The sequence below is a fragment of the Oncorhynchus masou genome, chromosome 22 (genome assembly GCF_036934945.1).
Source record: "Oncorhynchus masou masou isolate Uvic2021 chromosome 22, UVic_Omas_1.1, whole genome shotgun sequence".
In the NCBI taxonomy this organism is placed as follows: Eukaryota; Metazoa; Chordata; class Actinopteri; order Salmoniformes; family Salmonidae; genus Oncorhynchus; species Oncorhynchus masou.
Genome location: NC_088233.1, coordinates 6,559,541 through 6,579,937, shown reverse-complemented (window position 1 = coordinate 6,579,937; position 20,397 = coordinate 6,559,541). Strand labels below are relative to the sequence as shown.

Genomic DNA, 20,397 nt, shown 5'->3' with positions numbered 1-20,397 from the left:
CATGACTGTTAGATGAAGCACAATGCATGACATCCTTTAGAATGTTATAATCAATGACCTTTATCACTGGCATGAAGCCCTCAGCAACATGCAATAGGCATTCAAATGCTCTATGCTTCCGCTGTGTAGACGGTTATGCAGGTGTGTAGACGGTGTGTGTAGACGGTGTGTAGATGCTGTGTGTAGACGGTGTGTGTAGACGGTGTGTAGATGCTGTGTGTAAACGGTGTGTGTAGACGGTGTGTAGATGCTGTGTGTAGATGCTGTGTGTAGACGGTTATGCAGGTGTGTAGACGGTGTGTGTAGACGGTGTGTGTAGACGGTGTGTAGATGCTGTGTGTAAACGGTGTGTGTAAACGGTGTCTAGATGCTGTGTCTAGATGCTGTGTGTAGATGCTGTGTGTGTAGATGCTGTGTGTGTAGACGGTGTGTGTAGACGGTGTGTGTAGACGGTGTGTAGATGCTGTGTGTAGACTGTGTGTGTAGATGGTGTGTGTAGATGGTGTGTGTAGACGGTGTGTGTAGACGGTGTGTAAACGGTGTGTGTAGACGGTGTTAGACGGTGTGTAAACGGTGTGTGTAGATGCTGTGTGTAGACGGTGTGTGTAGATGTGTGTGTAGACGGTGTGTGTAGACGGTGTGTGTAGACGGTGTGTAAACGGTGTGTGTAGACGGCGTGTGTAGACGGTGTTAGATGCTGTGTGTAGACGGTGTGTAGACGGTGTGTGTAGACGGTGTGTGTAGACGGTGTTAGATGGTGTGTGTAGATGCTGTGTGTAGACGGTGTGTGTAGACGGTGTGTGTAGACGGTGTGTGTAGACGGTGTTAGATGCTGTGTGTAGACGGTGTGTGTAGACGGTGTGTGTAGACGGTGTTAGATGCTGTGTGTAGACGGTGTGTGTAGACGGTGTGTGTAGACGGTGTGTGTAGACGGTGTGTGTAGACGGTGTTAGATGCTGTGTGTAGACGGTGTGTGTAGACGGTGTGTGTAGACGGTGTTAGATGCTGTGTGTAGACGGTGTGTGTAGATGCTGTGTGTAGACGGTGTGTGTAAACGGTGTTAGATGCTGTGTGTAGACGGTGTGTGTAGACGGTGTGTGTAGACGGTGTTAGATGCTGTGTGTAGACGGTGTGTGTAGATGCTGTGTGTAGACGGTGTGTGTAAACGGTGTTAGATGCTGTGTGTAGACGGTGTGTGTAGACGGTGTGTGTAGACGGTGTGTGTAGATGCTGTGTTTAGACGGTGTGTGTAAACGGTGTGTGTAGACGGTGTGTGTGTAGACGGTGTGTAGATGCTGTGTGTAGACTGTGTGTGTAGATGGTGTGTGTAGACGGTGTGTGTAGACGGTGTGTAAACGGTGTGTGTAGACGGCGTGTGTAGACGGTGTTAGATGCTGTGTGTAGACGGTGTGTGTAGACGGTGTGTGTAGACGGGGTGTGTAGACGGTGTTAGATGGTGTGTGTAGATGCTGTGTGTAGACGGTGTGTGTAGACGGTGTGTGTAGACGGTGTTAGATGCTGTGTGTAGACGGTGTGTGTAGATGGTGTGTGTAGACGGTGTGTGTGTAAACGTGTGTTAGATGCTGTGTGTAGATGTGTGTGTAGACGGTGTGTGTAAACGGTGTGTGTAAACGGTGTGTGTAGATGCTGTGTGTAGACGGTGTGTGTAGATGCTGTGTGTAGACGGTGTGTGTAAACGGTGTGTAGATGCTGTGTGTAAACGGTGTGTGTAAACGGTGTGTAGATGCTGTGTGTAGATGCTGTGTGTAGATGCTGTGTGTAGATGCTGTGTGTGTAGACGGTGTGTGTAGACGGTGTGTGTAGACGGTGTGTAGATGCTGTGTGTAGACTGTGTGTGTAGATGCTGTGTGTAGATGCTGTGTGTAGATGCTGTGTGTGTAGACGGTGTGTGTAGACGGTGTGTGTAGACGGTGTGTAGATGCTGTGTGTAGACTGTGTGTGTAGATGGTGTGTGTAGACGGTGTGTAAACGGTGTGTGTAGACGGTGTTAGATGCTGTGTGTAGACGGTGTGTAAACGGTGTGTGTAGATGCTGTGTGTAGACGGTGTGTGTAGATGGTGTGTGTAGACGGTGTGTGTAGACGGTGTGTGTAGACGGTGTGTGTAGACGGTGTGTAAACGGTGTGTGTAGACGGCGTGTGTAGACGGTGTTAGATGCTGTGTGTAGATGGTGTGTGTAGACGGTGTGTGTAGACGGTGTTAGATGCTGTGTGTAGACGGTGTGTGTAGACGGTGTGTGTAGACGGTGTGTAGACGGTGTGTGTAGACGGTGTTAGATGCTGTGTGTAGACGGTGTGTGTAGACTGTGTGTGTAGATGGTGTTAGATGCTGTGTGTAGACGGTGTGTGTAGATGCTGTGTGTAGACGGTGTGTGTAAACGGTGTTAGATGCTGTGTGTAGACGGTGTGTGTAGACGGTGTGTGTAGACGGTGTTAGATGCTGTGTGTAGACGGTGTGTGTAGATGCTGTGTGTAGACGGTGTGTGTAAACGGTGTTAGATGCTGTGTGTAGACGGTGTGTGTAGACGGTGTGTGTAGACGGTGTGTGTAGATGCTGTGTTTAGACGGTGTGTGTAAACGGTGTGTGTAGACGGTGTGTGTAGACGGTGTGTAGATGCTGTGTGTAGACTGTGTGTGTAGATGGTGTGTGTAGATGGTGTGTGTAGACGGTGTGTGTAGACGGTGTGTAAACGGTGTGTGTAGACGGCGTGTGTAGACGGTGTTAGATGCTGTGTGTAGACGGTGTGTGTAGATGGTGTGTGTAGACGGTGTGTAGATGCTGTGTGTAAACGGTGTGTGTAAACGGTGTGTAGATGCTGTGTGTAGATGCTGTGTGTAGATGCTGTGTGTAGATGCTGTGTGTGTAGACGGTGTGTGTAGACGGTGTGTGTAGACTGTGTGTGTAGACTGTGTGTGTAGATGGTGTGTGTAGATGGTGTGTGTAGACGGTGTGTGTAGACGGTGTAGACGGTGTTAGTGTAGACGGTGTGTAAACGGTGTGTGTAGATGTGTGTGGTGTGTGTAGACGGCGTGTGTAGACGGTGTTAGATGCTGTGTGTAGACGGTGTGTGTAGACGGTGTGTGTAGACGGGGTGTGTAGACGGTGTTAGATGGTGTGTGTAGATGCTGTGTGTAGACGGTGTGTGTAGACGGTGTGTGTAGACGGTGTTAGATGCTGTGTGTAGACGGTGTGTGTAGACGGTGTGTGTAGACGGTGTGTGTAAACGGTGTTAGATGCTGTGTGTAGACGGTGTGTGTAGATGCTGTGTGTAGACGGTGTGTGTAAACGGTGTTAGATGCTGTGTGTAGACGGTGTGTGTAGACGGTGTGTGTAAACGGTGTTAGATGCTGTGTGTAGACGGTGTGTGTATACGGTGTTAGATGCTGTGTGTAGACGGTGTGTGTAGACGGTGTGTGTAGACGGTGTTAGATGCTGTGTGTAGATGGTGTGTGTAGACGGTGTGTGTAGACGGTGTTAGATGCTGTGTGTAGACGGTGTGTGTAGACGGTGTGTGTAGACGGTGTGTAGACGGTGTGTGTAGACGGTGTTAGATGCTGTGTGTAGACGGTGTGTGTAGACAGTGTGTGTAGATGGTGTTAGATGCTGTGTGTAGACGGTGTGTGTAGATGCTGTGTGTAGACGGTGTGTGTAGACGGTGTTAGATGCTGTGTGTAGACGGTGTGTGTAGACGGTGTGTGTAGACGGTGTTAGATGCTGTGTGTAGACGCTGTGTGTAGATGCTGTGTGTAGACGGTGTGTGTAGACGGTGTTAGATGCTGTGTGTAGACGGTGTGTGTAGACGTGTGTGTGTAGACGGTGTGTGTAGATGCTGTGTTTAGACGGTGTGTGTAAACGGTGTGTGTAGACGGTGTGTGTAGACGGTGTGTAGATGCTGTGTGTAGACTGTGTGTGTAGATGGTGTGTGTAGATGGTGTGTGTAGACGGTGTGTGTAGACGGTGTGTAAACGGTGTGTGTAGACGGGTGTGTGTAGACGGTGTTAGATGCTGTGTGTAGACGGTGTGTGTAGATGGTGTGTGTAGACGGTGTGTAGATGCTGTGTGTAAACGGTGTGTGTAAACGGTGTGTAGATGCTGTGTGTAGATGCTGTGTGTAGATGCTGTGTGTAGATGCTGTGTGTGTAGACGGTGTGTGTAGACGGTGTGTGTAGACTGTGTGTGTAGACTGTGTGTGTAGATGGTGTGTGTAGATGGTGTGTGTAGACGGTGTGTGTAGACGGTGTGTGTAGACGGTGTGTAAACGGTGTGTGTAGACGGCGTGTGTAGACGGTGTTAGATGCTGTGTGTAGACGGTGTGTAGACGGTGTGTGTAGACGGTGTGTGTAGACGGTGTTAGATGGTGTGTGTAGATGCTGTGTGTAGACGGTGTGTGTAGACGGTGTGTGTAGACGGTGTTAGATGCTGTGTGTAGACGGTGTGTGTAGACGGTGTGTGTAGACGGTGTGTGTAAACGGTGTTAGATGCTGTGTGTAGACGGTGTGTGTAGATGCTGTGTGTAGACGGTGTGTGTAAACGGTGTTAGATGCTGTGTGTAGACGGTGTGTGTAGACGGTGTGTGTAAACGGTGTTAGATGCTGTGTGTAGACGGTGTGTGTAGACGGTGTGTGTATACGGTGTTAGATGCTGTGTGTAGACGGTGTGTGTAGATGCTGTGTGTAGACGGTGTGTGTAAACGGTGTTAGATGCTGTGTGTAGACGGTGTGTGTAGACGGTGTGTGTAGATGCTGTGTGTAGACGGTGTGTGTAGATGCTGTGTGTAGACGGTGTGTGTAGATGCTGTGTGTAGACGGTGTGTGTAGACGCTGTGTGTAGACGGTGTGTGTAGATGCTGTGTGTAGACGGTGTGTGTAGACGGTGTGTGTAGATGCTGTGTGTAGATGCTGTGTGTAGACGGTGTGTGTAGACGGTGTGTGTAGATGCTGTGTGTAGATGCTGTGTGTAGACGGTGTGTGTAGACGGTGTGTGTAGACGCTGTGTGTAGATGCTGTGTGTAGACGGTGTGTGTAGACGGTGTGTGTAGATGCTGTGTGTAGACGGTGTGTGTAGATGCTGTGTGTAGACGGTGTGTGTAGATGCTGTGTGTAGACGGTGTGTGTAGACGCTGTGTGTAGACGGTGTGTGTAGATGCTGTGTGTAGACGGTGTGTGTAGACGGTGTGTGTAGATGCTGTGTGTAGATGCTGTGTGTAGACGGTGTGTGTAGACGGTGTGTGTAGACGGTGTTAGTAGATGCTGTGTGTAGATGCTGTGTGTAGATGCTGTGTGTAAAGACGGTGTGTGTAGACGGTGTGTGTAGATGCTGTGTGTAGATGCTGTGTGTAGACGGTGTGTGTAGACGGTGTGTGTAGACGGTGTGTGTAGATGCTGTGTGTAGACGGTGTGTGTAGACGGTGTGTGTAGATGCTGTGTGTAGATGCTGTGTGTAGACGGTGTGTGTAGACGGTGTGTGTAGATGCTGTGTGTAGACGGTGTGTGTAGACGCTGTGTGTAGACGGTGTGTGTAGACGCTGTGTGTAGACGCTGTGTGTAGATGCTGTGTGTAGACGGTGTGTGTAGACGCTGTGTGTAGACGGTGTGTGTAGATGCTGTGTGTAGATGCTGTGTGTAGACGGTGTGTGTAGACGGTGTGTGTAGATGCTGTGTGTAGACGCTGTGTGTAGATGCTGTGTGTAGATGCTGTGTGTAGATGCTGTGTGTAGACGGTGTGTGTAGACGGTGTGTGTAGACGGTGTGTGTAGATGCTGTGTGTAGACGCTGTGTGTAGACGCTGTGTGTAGATGCTGTGTGTAGACGGTGTGTGTAGACGGTGTGTGTAGATGGTGTGTGTAGATGGTGTGTGTAGACAAGCTTTGTGTATGCAGTAGGTGGTCTCACACAATATTCAAATAGACCAAAGTCACTGTGAAGTCACTAACCAGCACAGAAAACCGTCTCGGTCACAACATTCAGTCTTTATTCTTCCTTCCTGTTGGTTGAGCACACACTATGGGGGTGCATGTGTGTGAGGGTGTAAGGCTTCTTCCTTGCTGTTGTGTGTGTGTCAGTTTATGTGGAGAGAGGCGGGTGTTTTTGGGGCAGAGGTAGGGGCAAACTGAGGTTCTCTAGGTTCTCAGATGGAGGTTCTCTAGGTTCTCAGACTGAGGTTCTCTAGGGACCAGGGGTACTCACAGCACGACTTCCACGTGGTCCAGCGCCCACTGGTCATGTCCCGCTCCGTCGTGACGTGGTTGCCACCACCGCAGCGCCACCCCTTTAGCCCTCGCCTCTCTGGGGCAGGCGGCAGGAGGAGAGGAGGTCAGAGGTCAAGAGTAGGCAGTTAGCGTGTCAGAGAGAGAGAGAGAGAGAGAGAGAGAGAGAGAGAGAGAGAGAGAGAGAGAGAGAGAGAGAGAGAGAGAGAGAGAGAGAGAGAGAGAGAGAGAGAGAGAGAGAGAGAGAGAGAGAGAGAGAGAGAGAGAGAGAGAGAGAGAGAGAGAGAGAGAGAGAGAGAGAGAGAGAGAGAGAGAGAGAGAGAGAGAGAGAGAGAGAGAGAGAGAGAGAGAGAGAGAGAGAGAGAGAGAGAGAGAGAGAGAGAGCGTTGTGTTCACTCACAGTGGGATGTTGTAGGAAACCCTCTGGGCCTTGATGAAGTCTTTGGGCTGGTGCTGGGCGATAACGTGCCAGCTGACTCCGTTATTGACCGTGTACTGCAGCAGAACGGCCCTGTCCACTGTGTTTGCCTGGTCCAGGGCTGTGTTACAGCTGTCTGTCTGAGACACACTGCCTATCTGCAGCACAAACATGATCTTACTGTAGGGGAGAGAGAGAGAGGAAGGGGGAGGGAGGAGTGGAGGGGGAGGGGGAGAGAAAGATGAGGAGGAGGTGGTGGGGGGGTGAAGGAGAGAAAGATGAGGGGGAGGGAGGAGGGGGAGGGGGAGGGGGAGATGAGTAGGAGGTGGTGGGGGGGTGAAGGAGAGAAAGATGAGGGGGAGGGAGGAGGGGGGGAGGGGGAGGGGGAGATGAGGAGGAGGTGGTGGGGGGGTGAAGGAGAGAAAGAGGGAGGGAGGAGGGGGGAGAAAGATGAGGTGGAGGTGGTGGGGGGGGGGGGGTGAAGGAGAGAAAGAGGGAGGGAGGAGGGGAGGGGGAGAGAAAGATGAGGTGGAGGTGGTGGGGGGGGTGAAGGAGAGAAAGAGGGAGGGAGGAGGGGGAGAGAAAGATGAGGTGGAGGTGGTGGTGGGGGTGGGGGTGAAGGAGAGAAAGAGGGAGGGAGGAGGGGGAGAAAGATGAGGTGGAGGAGGAGGTGGTGGGGGGGGGGGTGAAGGAGAGAAAGAGGGAGGGAGGAGGGGGAGAAAGATGAGGTGGAGGAGGAGGTGGTGGGGGGTGAAGGAGAGAAAGAGGGAGGGAGGAGATAGTTCTGGTAAGAATATCTTGGTACTTTTGGATGGACGAGGTTCTACAAGTTTAGCCTCCAAGTTTTCCATTTTAGTAATACTGTATATTGATCTCAATGGCCTCAGTAGTTGGCCAGGACAAGCTATGCTAGGCTATGCTAGTATGGTCCTGTGTGGGCAAGGCTAGGCTAGGCTAGGACAAGCTATGTTAGGCTATGCTAGTATGGTCCTGTGTGGGCAAGGCTAGGCTAGGCTAGGCTACGCTAGTATGGTCCAGTGTCCACTAGTACATGTCTCGTGTGATGTCAACAGGTTTGGTGACCGCAGGCCTTGTCTTACAGGTACTGTACTGTATAACAAACTTCTCTCACTGTACCTTCAGTAGTTGGATAGACTGTGGGCTAGGCTAGGCTAGTACAGTACAATCCATTGTCCAGTCCATACCTGGCTCGTGTCAGGTCCAGAGGCTTGGTGATCGCCTGCCTCGTCTTACAGCCGTTGAAGTAGAGCGAGTCTCCGTGGGCGTGGGGAGAGAGCTGGCCACACCCACTTCCCACTCCGCCCCCTTGGATGAGTTGCCAGCTCTCCTCTGACACGCTGCCTGACTCAAAGTTATCCTTGATGGAGCTAGGTAGGTCATTGCTGGACAGGGAGCAGTCATCACCTGGGAGATGGAGGCAGGAGAACCAATCAATCAATTGTCAATTACAACTCTCTGTAAGAAAGACAACAGACTGAGCGGAAACAGACTCAGAGGGTAGAAGGTAAGGCCATCAGGTTATGATTACAAGAGTGGTTTGTGTCAGTGTTGTAGTCTGTGTGTCAGTGTTGTAGTCTGTGTGTGTTGTAGTCTTTGTGTCAGTGTTGTAGTCTTTGTGTCAGTGTTGTAGTCTTTGTGTAAGTGTTGTAGTCTGTGTGTCAGTCTTGTAGTCTTTGTGTCAGTGTTGTAGTCTGTGTGTCAGAGTTGTAGTCTTTGTGTCAGTGTTGTAGTCTGTGTGTGTTGTAGTCTTTGTCAGTGTTGTAGTCTTTGTGTCAGTGTTGTAGTCTTTGTGTCAGTGTTGTAGTCTGTGTGTCAGTGTTGTAGTCTTTGTGTCAGTGTTGTAGTCTTTGTGTCAGTGTTGTAGTCTTTGTCAGTGTTGTAGTCTGTGTGTGTTGTAGTATTTGTGTCAATGTTGTAGTCTTTGTGTCAGTGTTGTAGTCTTTGTCAGTGTTGTAGTCTTTGTGTCAGTGTTGTAGTCTGTGTCAGTGTTGTAGTCTTTGTGTCAGTGTTGTAGTCTTTGTGTCAGTGTTGTAGTCTGTGTGTCAGTGTTATAGTCTGTGTGTCAGTGTTGTAGTCTTTGTGTCAGTGTTGTAGTCTTTGTCAGTGTAGTCTGTGTGTGTTGTAGTCTTTGTGTCAGTGTTGTAGTCTTTGTGTAAGTGTTGTAGTCTGTGTGTCAGTGTTGTAGTCTGTGTGTCAGTGTTGTAGTCTTTGTGTGTGTTGTAGTCTTTGTGTCAGTGTTGTAGTCTTTGTGTCAGTGTTGTAGTCTGTGTGTCAGTGTTGTAGTCTGTGTGTCAGTGTTGTAGTCTTTGTGTGTGTTGTAGTCTTTGTGTCAGTGTTGTAGTCTTTGTGTCAGTGTTGTAGTCTTTGTGTGTGTTGTAGTCTTTGTGTCAGTGTTGTAGTCTTTGTGTCAGTGTTGTAGTCTTTGTGTCAGTGTTGTAGTCTTTGTGTCAGTGTTGTAGTCTTTGTGTCAGTGTTGTATTCTGTGTGTCAGTGTTGTAGTCTTTGTGTCAGTGTTGTAGTCTTTGTGTCAGTGTTGTAGTCTTTGTGTCAGTGTTGTAGTCTGTGTGTCAGTGTTGTAGTCTGTGTGTCAGTGTTGTAGTCTTTGTGTGTGTTGTAGTCTTTGTGTCACTGTTGTAGTCTTTGTGTCAGTGTTGTAGTCTTTGTGTCAGTGTTGTAGTCTTTGTCAGTGTAGTCTGTGTGTGTTGTAGTCTGTGTGTCAGTGTTGTAGTCTTTGTGTCAGTGTTGTAGTCTTTGTCAGTGTTGTAGTCTTTGTCAGTGTTGTAGTCTGTGTGTGTTGTAGTCTGTGTCAGTGTTGTAGTCTGTGTGTCAGTGTTGTAGTCTTTGTCAGTGTAGTCTGTGTGTGTTGTAGTCTTTGTGTCAGTGTTGTAGTCTTTGTATGTTGTAGTCTTTGTGTGTGTTGTAGTCTTTGTGTCAGTGTTGTAGTCTTTGTCAGTGTTGTAGTCTTTGTCAGTGTTGTAGTCTGTGTGTGTTGTAGTCTGTGTCAGTGTTGTAGTCTGTGTGTCAGTGTTGTAGTCTTTGTCAGTGTAGTCTGTGTGTGTTGTAGTCTTTGTGTCAGTGTTGTAGTCTTTGTGTGTGTTGTAGTCTTTGTGTCAGTGTTGTAGACTTTGTCAGTGTTGTAGTCTTTGTGTCAGTGTTGTAGTCTTTGTGTCAGTGTTGTAGTCTTTGTGTGTGTTGTAGTCTTTGTGTCAGTGTTGTAGTCTTTGTCAGTGTTGTAGTCTTTGTGTCAGTGTTGTAGTCTTTGTCAGTGTTGTAGTCTTTGTCAGTGTTGTAGTCTGTGTGTGTTGTAGTCTGTGTCAGTGTTGTAGTCTTTGTGTCAGTGTTGTAGTCTGTGTAAGTGTTGTAGTCTTTGTGTCAGTGTTGTAGTCTTTGTCAGTGTTGTAGTCTGTGTGTGTTGTAGTCTTTGTGTCAATGTTGTAGTCTTTGTGTCAGTGTTGTAGTCATTGTCAGTGTTGTAGTCTTTGTGTCAGTGTTGTAGTCTGTGTGTCAGTGTTGTAGTCTTTGTGTCAGTGTTGTAGTCTTTGTCAGTGTTGTAGTCTGTGTGTCAGTGTTGTAGTCTTTGTGTCAGTGTTGTAGTCTTTGTCAGTGTAGTCTGTGTGTGTTGTAGTCTTTGTGTCAGTGTTGTAGTCTTTGTGTCAGTGTTGTAGTCTGTGTGTCAGTGTTGTAGTCTGTGTGTATTGTAGTCTTTGTGTCAGTGTTGTAGTCTTTGTGTCAGTGTTGTAGTCTTTGTGTCAGTGTTGTAGTCTTTGTCAGTGTTGTAGTCTTTGTCAGTGTTGTAGTCTTTGTGTCAGTGTTGTAGTCTTTGTGTCAGTGTTGTAGTCTTTGTGTCAGTGTTGTAGTCTTTGTGTCAGTGTTGTAGTCTTTGTCAGTGTTGTAGTCTTTGTGTCAGTGTTGTAGTCTTTGTCAGTGTTGTAGTCTTTGTCAGTGTTGTAGTCTTTGTCAGTGTTGTAGTCTGTGTGTGTTGTAGTCTTTGTGTCAGTGTTGTAGTCTTTGTGTCAGTGTTGTAGTCTGTGTGTGTTGTAGTCTTTGTCAGTGTTGTAGTCTTTGTCAGTGTTGTAGTCTGTGTGTGTTGTAGTCTTTGTCAGTGTAGTCTGTGTGTGTTGTAGTCTTTGTGTCAGTGTTGTAGTCTTTGTATGTTGTAGTCTTTGTGTGTGTTGTAGTCTTTGTGTCAGTGTTGTAGTCTTTGTGTCAGTGTTGTAGTCTGTCAGTGTTGTAGTCTTTGTCAGTGTTGTAGTCTGTGTGTGTTGTAGTCTGTGTCAGTGTTGTAGTCTTTGTGTCAGTGTTGTAGTCTGTGTGTGTTGTAGTCTGTGTGTGTTGTAGTCTGTGAGTGTTGTAGTCTTTGTGTCAGTGTTGTAGTCTGTGTGTGTTTTAGTCTTTGTGTCAGTGTTGTAGTCTTATCAGCTACCCACCACGGTGTCCCTCGTCACAGATGCAGACCACCCCGCTTGTGCAGTAACCATGACCACTACACATCCCAGGACATGCCTCCCCGATGTAGACCTGGTCCACCCCCCAGCCATGACGCTCACCAGCACCCTCCTTCTGGATCCAACGGAACTGCGTGGCTCTGCAGGGGAGGAGACGGGGGGGGAGATGAGACTTTATCACATGGTCGGGGGGGGGGGGGGGGCGTGACGATCAGCATCCAGTTTCAGGATGGGGGGGGGTACGAGTTAAGTTCTAAACACATGATCTGAAACCAGCAGTCTTCTGGTTGCAGTGGTCCTACCCTGAGGAGACGTGGTCAGGCAGCTGAACAGTGACCCTGGTCCAGCTGGAGCTGTTGACTGGACTGTAGATGGTGGACTCATGGAAAATGAAGGGAGAACAGCCCACGTTGTTCACAGAGGAGGGAATACACTCTGACTGAACCAGCTGCCATGAGTCAGACCTGGAGAGGAAGAGAGGGAGGATGGAGGGGAGGGAGGAAGTGAGAGAGGGAGGATGGAGGGGAGGGGGAAGAGAGAGAGGGAGGATGGAGGGGGAGGAGAAAGAGAGAGGGGAGGGGGAAAAGAGAGAGAGAGAGAGGATGGAGGGGGAGGGGGAGGAGAGAGAGAGGGAGGATGGAGGGGGAGAGGGAGAGAGGGAGGATGGAGGGGAGGGGGAAGAGGGAGGATGGATGGGGAGGGGGGAAGAGAGAGAGAGGGAGGATGGAGGGGGGGGGAAGAGAGAGAGAGGGAGGATGGAGGGGAGGGGGAAGAGAGAGGGAGGATGGAGGGGGAGGGGGAGAGCGAGAGAGAGAGGGAGGATGGAGGGGGAGTGGGGAAAGAGAGAGAGAGGGAGGATGGAGGGGGAGGGGGGAAGAGAGAGAGAGGGAGGATGGAGGGGGGGGGGAAGAGAGAGAGAGGGAGGATGGAGGGGGAAGAGAGAGAGAGAGAGGGAGGATGGAGGGGGATGGGGAAAAGAGAGAGAGGGAGGATGGAGGGGGAGGGAGAAGAGAGAGAGGGAGTATGGAGGGGGATGGGGAAAGAGAGAGAGAGGGAGGATGGAGGGGGAGGGGGGAAGAGAGAGAGGGAGTATGGAGGGGGATGGGGAAAGAGAGAGAGAGGGAGGATGGAGGGGCAGGAGGGAAGAGGGAGAGAGAGAGTGAGGATGGAGGGGGAGGGGAGAAGAGAGAGAGGGAGTATGGAGGGGGATGGGGAAAGAGAGAGAGAGAGAGAGAGAGAGAGAGAGAGAGAGGGAGGATGGAGGGAGGATGGAGGGGGAGGGGGGAAGAGGTAGGAGAAGGAAGGGTTGCGGTCAATTCCAATTACTTTTTAATGAGGAACATTTTGTAATTAGAATTTCAGTTCACTTCCTGAATTGACTGAATTGAAATGGATTTGACCCAATGACTGTATATATGAATAGACAAAGCCAAAGCCAGATTGTGTCTTGTGGAAAATGTTTGTAGACATTACATGCGCAGTTTGAGCTACTTCGGGAAGTTTCGTTGCAGGCTAGCTCAGTGCTGCCCCCTCTCATTGATTATCTCAAGTTGAAGGCCGACCGAGGTACTGCAGGCTACTAAATTATCCTTAAATTTTAAAGGACATCTGGTGAAATAGAAGATTCTGTTTTCTGCAAACAATGCAATGCAGTACAGCGGTCTGCCTTGAACTGCCTGGCATCAATGGAGGGGGGGGGGGGGGGGCAGCAGTCATTGTACTGTGTGAGGAAGGCATTTAACTAGCGCATCGGAACCGTCCATTAACAGCATCTCACCTGGCATCCTTCCTGTACTGCAGCAGGACAGAGTGGTGGTCTTCACAGCTGTCTGCCTCACAGCCAACCACAATCTACACAGAAGACAAAGGGGAGTAGGACTCAGACTTACACAAGAATGTGTAAGCAGTAACAGTTACCTTAAACGGTGTGATGTCGCCATGTTGTAAATGCTAAGATGGGTTTGCAGCAGCTATCTAAAACCAATAATTCATGCTATCCTTTTTCAAAGGAGCCCCTCTTGAGATTAAATATGGGGCGGCAGGATAGCCTAGAGGTTAGAGCGTTGGACTAGTCACCGAAAGGTTGCAAGTTCGAATCCCCGACCTGACAAGGTACAAATCTGTCGTTCTGCCCCTGAACAGGCAGTTAACCCACTGTTCTTAGGCCGTCATTGAAAATAAGAATTTGTTCTTAACTGCCTTGCCTAGTAAAATAAAGGTAAAAAAAAAATATAAAAAAAATATGGTGTTCCACAGGGAATGTTTCTTGGACCGCTGTTATTGTTCATGTTAAAATACTGTATGTAAGACTGTAGGATGCTGAGAGGTTATACCTTAAACTGTAGGATGTACCCAGGCTGTACGATGAGCTCGCGGGTGGCCAGAATGTTATGCGTTTCGTCCTGTTTCTTGTTGGGCCAGTAGAGGTGGAAAGAGGGGTTCCCACAGAAGCCTGCTGTACGCACCGCATTGGGATAGAAGCTCCAGCTCTCCTCATGTGACACACCCTCTGAGAGAGAGACGGGGGACGGGGGGTACGAGAAAGAGAAAAATAATAGTTGGTTGTCCATTGTCTTTTTTAGATTTGTCTAAGGGCATTTAAAAACGTAGAAAGAGAGATTATTTTCCGAAGGTGATACAGCACAATTTGTTTACCTTCATCGAAGTTGTCGAGCAGGGTGGAGGGGTTGATGTCAGACCCTCCCACCAGGATGTTGTCGACGGCCCACTGAGCTCGCTCCGGCCCGGATGTCGCCAGACCAGAGGAGACGTGGAAGGGCTGCCACCACCGCAACCGTGTAGCATTAGATAACGCCTCCTCTGGTATTACAATGTAATCACGCCTCACAGACACATACTTCAGATAGTCCATCTCATGGAGCAGGGTCCAGGACACACCTGGGGGAGAGAGAGGGAGAGAGAGGGAGGGAGGGAGAGAGAGGGATGGAGGGGAGGGAGGGAGAGAGGGAGGGAGGGAGGGAGGAGGGAGGGGAGGGAGGGAGGGAGGGAGGGAGGGAGGGAGGGAGGGAGGGAGAGAACGAGAGGGAGGGAGGGAGAGAACGAGAGGGAGGGAGGGAGGGAGAGAGGGATGGAGGGAGAGAGAGGGATGGAGGGGGAGGGAAAGGGATGGAGGGAGGGAGGGAGGGAGGGAGGGAGGGAGGGAGGGAGGGAGGGAGGGAGGGAGAGAGAGGGATGGAGGGAGGGAGGGAGGGAGGGAGAGAGAGAGGGATGGAGGGAGGAAGGGAGGGAGGGAGAGAAAGGGATGGAGGGAGGGAGGGAGGGAGGGAGGGAGGGAGGGAGAGAGAGGGATGGAGGTTCTCCAGAGGGATGGAGGGAGAGAGAGGGATGGAGGGAGAGAGAGGGATGGAGGGAGGGAGGGAGGGAGGGAGAGGGACAGACATAAGCATGAAGGGATGGATCTCTGTCATATTCTAATATTATTCCTGGTTCTCCATCAGGTTAATCGTTAGGATTCCCCTGCTGGTTCTCCATCAGGTTAAAGGATTCCCCTGCTGGTTCTCCATCAGGTTAATCGTTAGGATTCCCCTGGTTCTCCATCAGGCTGGATTCCCTGCTGGTTCTCCATCAGGTTAATCGTTAGGATTCCCCTGCTGGTTCTCCTTCAGGTTAATCGTTAGGATTCCGTTAGGATTCCCCTGCTGGTTCTCCATCAGGTTAATCGTTAGGATTCCCTGCTGGTTCTCCTTCAGGTTAATCGTTAGGATTCCCCTGCTGGTTCTCCTTCAGGTTAATCGTTAGGATTCCCCTGCTGGTTCTCCTTCAGGTTAATCGTTAGGATTCCCCTGCTGGTTCTCCATCAGGTTAATCGTTAGGATTCCCCTGCTGGAGGTTTCCCTGCTGGTTCTCCTTCAGGTTAATCGTTAGGATTCCCCTGCTGGTTCTCCATCAGGTTAATCGTTAGGATTCCCCTGCTGGTTCTCCATCAGGTTAATCGTTAGGATTCCCCTGCTGGTTCTCCATCAGGTTAATCGTTAGGATTCCCCTGCTGGTTCTCCATCAGGTTAATCGTTAGGATTCCCCTGCTGGTTCTCCATCAGGTTAATCGTTAGGATTCCCCTGCTGGTTCTCCATCAGGTTAATCGTTAGGATTCCCCTGCTGGTTCTCCATCAGGTTAATCGTTAGGATTCCCCTGCTGGTTCTCCATCAGGGTTAGGATTCCCCTGCTGGTTCTCCTTCAGGTTAATCGTTAGGATTCCCCTGCTGGTTCTCCTTCAGGTTAATCGTTAGGATTCCCCTGCTGGTTCTCCATCAGGTTAATCGTTAGGATTCCCCTGCTGGTTCTCCATCAGGTTAATCGTAGGATTCCCCTCGTTAGGGATTCCCCTGCTGGTTCTCCTTCAGGTTAATCGTTCCCCTGCTGGATTCCCAGGCTGGTTCTCTGGTTCAGGTTAATCGTTAGGATTCCCCTGCTGGTTCTCCATCAGGTTAATCGTTAGGATTCCCCTGCTGGTTCTCCATCAGGTTAATCGTTAGGATTCCCCTGCTGGTTCTCCATCAGGTTAATCATTAGGATTCCCCTGCTGGTTCTCCATCAGGTTAATCATTAGGATTCCCGTGCTGATGGAGCTACGTGGATTTATTTCTAAATGTCTGTCTGTCTGTCTATGTTGTTTCATACCTCCATCTGTAGAGTAGTCCAGCAGCACTCCCTCTTTACGACAGGTTGGGCGATGGCACATGGTCATGTTGTCTTCACTGCCGATCCTGGCCCAGTATTCTACAAACCTAAAGAAGAAGAAGAAGAGGAAGATTACATTTGTGTTGTGCTTTCTCCCAACTCCTCCAAACGAGACACACATTGAAAAAGGATTCTTAAAAAGCCTAAATTGACAGAAAATAACTGTATACAAATTGTATAACCGGACCCTGAGAAGACTAACAGTAGAGTTACTAACTTGGCTCCGCGAAGGTCCAGGTCAGTGGTGACGGCCTGTCTGGCATCTGACCCTCCAAAGTACAGGGCTGTCCCCTCTACCAGCACCCCACAGTCAGTACAGGGATGGCCCCCCTCCAGGACCTGCCACTGAGGACCTGGGGCCCCCTCCCAGTCAAAACGCTCCTTCAGAGACGCCTATGAGAATAGAATAGATACTTTATTGTCCACAGAAGGGGAATGTCTCTTCTCTTTTCCCAACACTTTGACACACACAAGAGTTAAGAGGCATGGAGTGTTCAAAAGGCATGGCCTTATGAGACGTGGTTCTATGAGACGTGGTCCTATGAGACGTGGTTCTATGAGACGTGGTTCTATGAGACGTGGTTCTATGAGACGTGGTTCTATGAGACGTGGTTCTATGAGACGTGGTTCTATGAGACGTGGTCCAATGAGACGCGGTCATGTGAGACGTGGTTCTATGAGACGTGGTTCTATGAGACGTGGTTCTATGAGACGCGGTCATGTGAGACGTGGTTCTATGAGACGTGGTTCTATGAGACGTGGTTCTATGAGACGTGGTCCTATGAGACGTGGTCCTGTGAGACGTGGTTCTATGAGACGTGGTTCTATGAGACGTGGTCCTGTGAGACGTGGTCCTATGAGACGTGGTTCTATGAGACGTGGTTCTATGAGACGCAGTCCTATGAGACGCAGTCCTATGAGACGCAGTCCTGTGAGACGCGGTTCTATGAGACGTGGTTCTATGAGACGCAGTCCTATGAGACGTAGTCCTATGAGAAGTGGTTCTATGAGACGTGGTCCTATGAGATGTGGTTCTTTGAGACGTGGCCCTATGAGACGTGGTTCTATGAGACGTGGTCCTATGAGACGTGGTCCTATGAGACGTGGTTCTATGAGACGTGGTTCTATGAGACGCAGTCCTATGAGACGTAGTCCTGTGAGACGTGGTTCTATGAAACGTGGTTCTATGAGACGTGGTCCTATGAGACGTGGTTCTATGAGACGTTGTTCTATGAGACGTGGCCTTATGAGACGTGGTCCTGTGAGACATGGTTCTATGAGATGTGGCCTTATGAGACGTGGTTCTATGAGATGTGGTTCTATGAGACGTGGTCCTATGAGACGTGGTCCTATGAGACGTGGTTCTATGAGATGTGACCTTATGAGACGTGGTTCTATGAGACGTGGTTCTATGAGACGTGGTCCTGTGAGACGTGGTCCTATGAGACGTGGTCCAATGAGACGTGGTTCTATGAGACGTGGTCCTATGAGACGTTGTTCTATGAGACGTGGTCCTATGAGACGTGGTTCTATGAGATGTGGCCTTATGAGACGTGGTTCTATGAGACGTGGTTCTATGAGACGTGGTCCTATGAGACGTTCTATGAGACGTTGTTCTATGAGACGTGGTTCTATGAGACGTGGTTCTATGAGATGTGGTTCTATGAGATGTGGCCCTATGAGACGTGGTCTTATGAGACGTGGTCCTATGAGACGTTGTTCTATGAGACGTGGTCCTATGAGACGTTCTATGAGACGTTGTTCTATGAGACGTGGTTCTATGAGACGTGGTTCTATGAGATGTGGCCCTATGAGACGTGGTCCTATGAGACGTTGTTCTATGAGACGTTGTTCTATGAGACGTGGTCCTGTGAGACGTGGTCCAATGAGACGTGGTTCTATGAGATGTGATCCAATGAGACGTGGTTCTATGAGACGTTGTTCTATGAGACGTGGTCCTGTGAGACGTGGTCCAATGAGACGTGGTTCTATGAGACGTGGTCCTATGAGACGTGGCCCTATGAGACGTGGTTCTATGAGACGTGGTTCTATGAGACGTGGTTCTATGAGACGTGGTTCTATGAGACGCGGTTCTATGAGACGTGGTTCTATGAGACGTGGCCTTTGAGCTAGATAGGAACAACTTGTATGAAAACGTACTAAATAAATAAAGATTGATGAACTGATTGACACCTTGAGAGAAGTGCTGGCGTAGCAGTTGGGTCCAGTGAAGCCCGGGTCACAGAGACATCTCTGGTCGAGACAGTCTCCATGCCCCCCACAGTTGCCGTCACAGGCCGGCCCGATGTAGAAGTTCTCCACAGCCCACTGGGTGTCCGAGTGCTGCTGGTAGAACCGGAAACGGACCGCGCTGCAGAACATAACACATAATATAGTTCCAGGGTTAGGGCAGTGTGCAGTGTGCAACAGGTCCCCCCCCCCCAGGGTTGCTGATATAACAGCCCCCCCAGGGCTGCTTATATAACAGGACCCCAGGGCTGCTGATATAACAGGACCCCCCCCAGGGCTGCTGATATAACAGGACCCCCCCCAGGGCTGCTGATATAACAGGACCCCCCAGGGCTGCTGATATAACAGGACCCCCCCCCCCAGGGCTGCTGGTATAACAAATCAAATCAAATTTTATTTGTCACATACACATGGTTAGCAGATGTTAATGCGAGTGTAGCGAAATGCTTGTGCTTCTAGTTCCGACAATGCAGTAATAACCAACAAGTAATCTAACTAACAATTCCAAAACTACGGTCTTATACACACAAGTGTAAGGGGATAAAGACTATGTACATAAAGATATATGAATGAGTGATGGTACAGAGCAGCATAGGCAAGATACAGTAGATGGTATCGAGTACAGTATATACATATGAGATGAGTATGTAAACAAAGTGGCATAGTTAAAGTGGCTAGTGATACATGTATTACATAAGGATGCAGTAGATGATTGAGTACAGTATATACGTATACATATGAGATGAATAATGTAGGGTATGTAAACATTATATTAGGTAGCATTGTTTAAAGTGGATAGTGATATATTTTACATCATTTCCCATCAATTCCCATTATTAAAGTGGCTGGAGTTGAGTCAGTGTGTTGGCAGCAGCCACTCAATGTTAGTGGTTGCTGTTTAACAGTCTGATGGCCTTGAGATAGAAGCTGTTTTTCAGTCTCTCGGTCCCAGCTTTGATGCACCTGTACTGACCTCGCCTTCTGGATGATAGCGGGTGAACAGGCAGTGGCTCGGGTGGTTGTTGTCCTTGATGATCTTTATGGCCTTCCTGTAACATCGGGTGGTGTAGGTGTCCTGGAGGGCAGGTAGTTTGCCCCGGTGATGCGTTGTGCAGACCTCACTACGCTCTGGAGAGCCTTACGGTTGTGGGCGGAGCAGTTGCCATACCAGGCGGTGATACAGCCCGCCAGGATGCTCTCGATTGTGCATCTGTAGAAGTTTGTGAGTGCTTTTGGTGACAAGCCAAATTTCTTCAGCCTCCTGAGGTTGAAGAGGCGCTGCTGCGCCTTCTTCACGATGCTGTCTGTGTGGGTGGACCAATTCAGTTTGTCTGTGATGTGTATGCCGAGGAACTTAAAACTTACTACCCTCTCCACTACTGTTCCATTGATGTGGATAGGGGGTGTTCCCTCTGCTGTTTCCTGAAGTCCACAATCATCTCCTTAGTTTTGTTGACGTTGAGTGTGAGGTTATTTTCCTGACACCACACTCCGAGGGCCCTCACCTCCTCCCTGTAGGCCGTCTCGTCGTTGTTGGTAATCAAGCCAACCACTGTTGTGTCGTCCGCAAACTTGATGATTGAGTTGGAGGCGTGCGTGGCCACACAGTCGTGGGTGAACAGGGAGTACAGGAGAGGGCTCAGAACGCACCCTTGTGGGGCCCCAGTGTTGAGGATCAGCGGGGTGGAGATGTTGTTGCCTACCCTCGCCACCTGGGGGCGGCCCGTCAGGAAGTCCAGTACCCAGTTGCACAGGGCGGGGTCGAGACCCAGGGTCTCGAGCTTGATGACGAGCTTGGAGGGTACTATGGTGTTAAATGCCGAGCTGTAGTCGATGAACAGCACATTCTCACATAGGTATTCCTCTTGTCCAGATGGGTTAGGGCAGTGTGCAGTGTGCAACAGGTCCCCCCCCAGGGCTGCTGATATAACAGGACCCCCCCCCAGGGCTGCTGATATAACAGGACCCCCCCAGGGCTGCTGATATAACAGAACCCCCCCAAGGGCTGCTGATATAACAGGACCCCCCCAGGGCTGCTGATATAACAGGACCCCTCCCCCAAAGGGCTGCTGATATAACAGGACCCCCCCCCAAAGGGCTGCTGATATAACAGGACTCTCCCCCCCAGGGCTGCTGATATAACAGGACCCCCCCCCCAAAGGGCTGCTGATATAACAGGAACCCCCCCCCCCCCCAAAGGGCTGCTGATATAACAGGACCCCCCCAGGGCTGCTGATATAACAGGACACCTCCCCCAAAGGGTTGCTGATATAACCCCCCCCCCAAAGGGCTGCTGATATAACAGGACTCTCCCCCCCAGGGCTGCTGATATAACAGG

General features: G+C 49.8%; 1 protein-coding gene across 1 annotated transcript in view; it reads right to left on the bottom strand.

The window, feature by feature from the left end:
• Positions 1-20,397, bottom strand: part of LOC135509782 (reelin-like) — a 71,374-nt gene that overhangs the window by 9,398 nt on the left and 41,579 nt on the right. The window contains exons 28-38 of the mRNA XM_064930681.1: positions 18,003-18,180; positions 16,027-16,202; positions 15,750-15,856; positions 13,765-14,007; positions 13,443-13,618; positions 12,887-12,960; positions 11,412-11,573; positions 11,092-11,249; positions 7,849-8,068; positions 6,626-6,823; positions 6,206-6,304 (exon numbers count right to left, since the gene is read on the bottom strand). Of these exons, the coding sequence (XP_064786753.1) occupies positions 6,206-6,304; positions 6,626-6,823; positions 7,849-8,068; positions 11,092-11,249; positions 11,412-11,573; positions 12,887-12,960; positions 13,443-13,618; positions 13,765-14,007; positions 15,750-15,856; positions 16,027-16,202; positions 18,003-18,180 (1,791 nt within the window). The remainder of the gene's footprint in view (positions 1-6,205; positions 6,305-6,625; positions 6,824-7,848; positions 8,069-11,091; positions 11,250-11,411; positions 11,574-12,886; positions 12,961-13,442; positions 13,619-13,764; positions 14,008-15,749; positions 15,857-16,026; positions 16,203-18,002; positions 18,181-20,397) is intronic.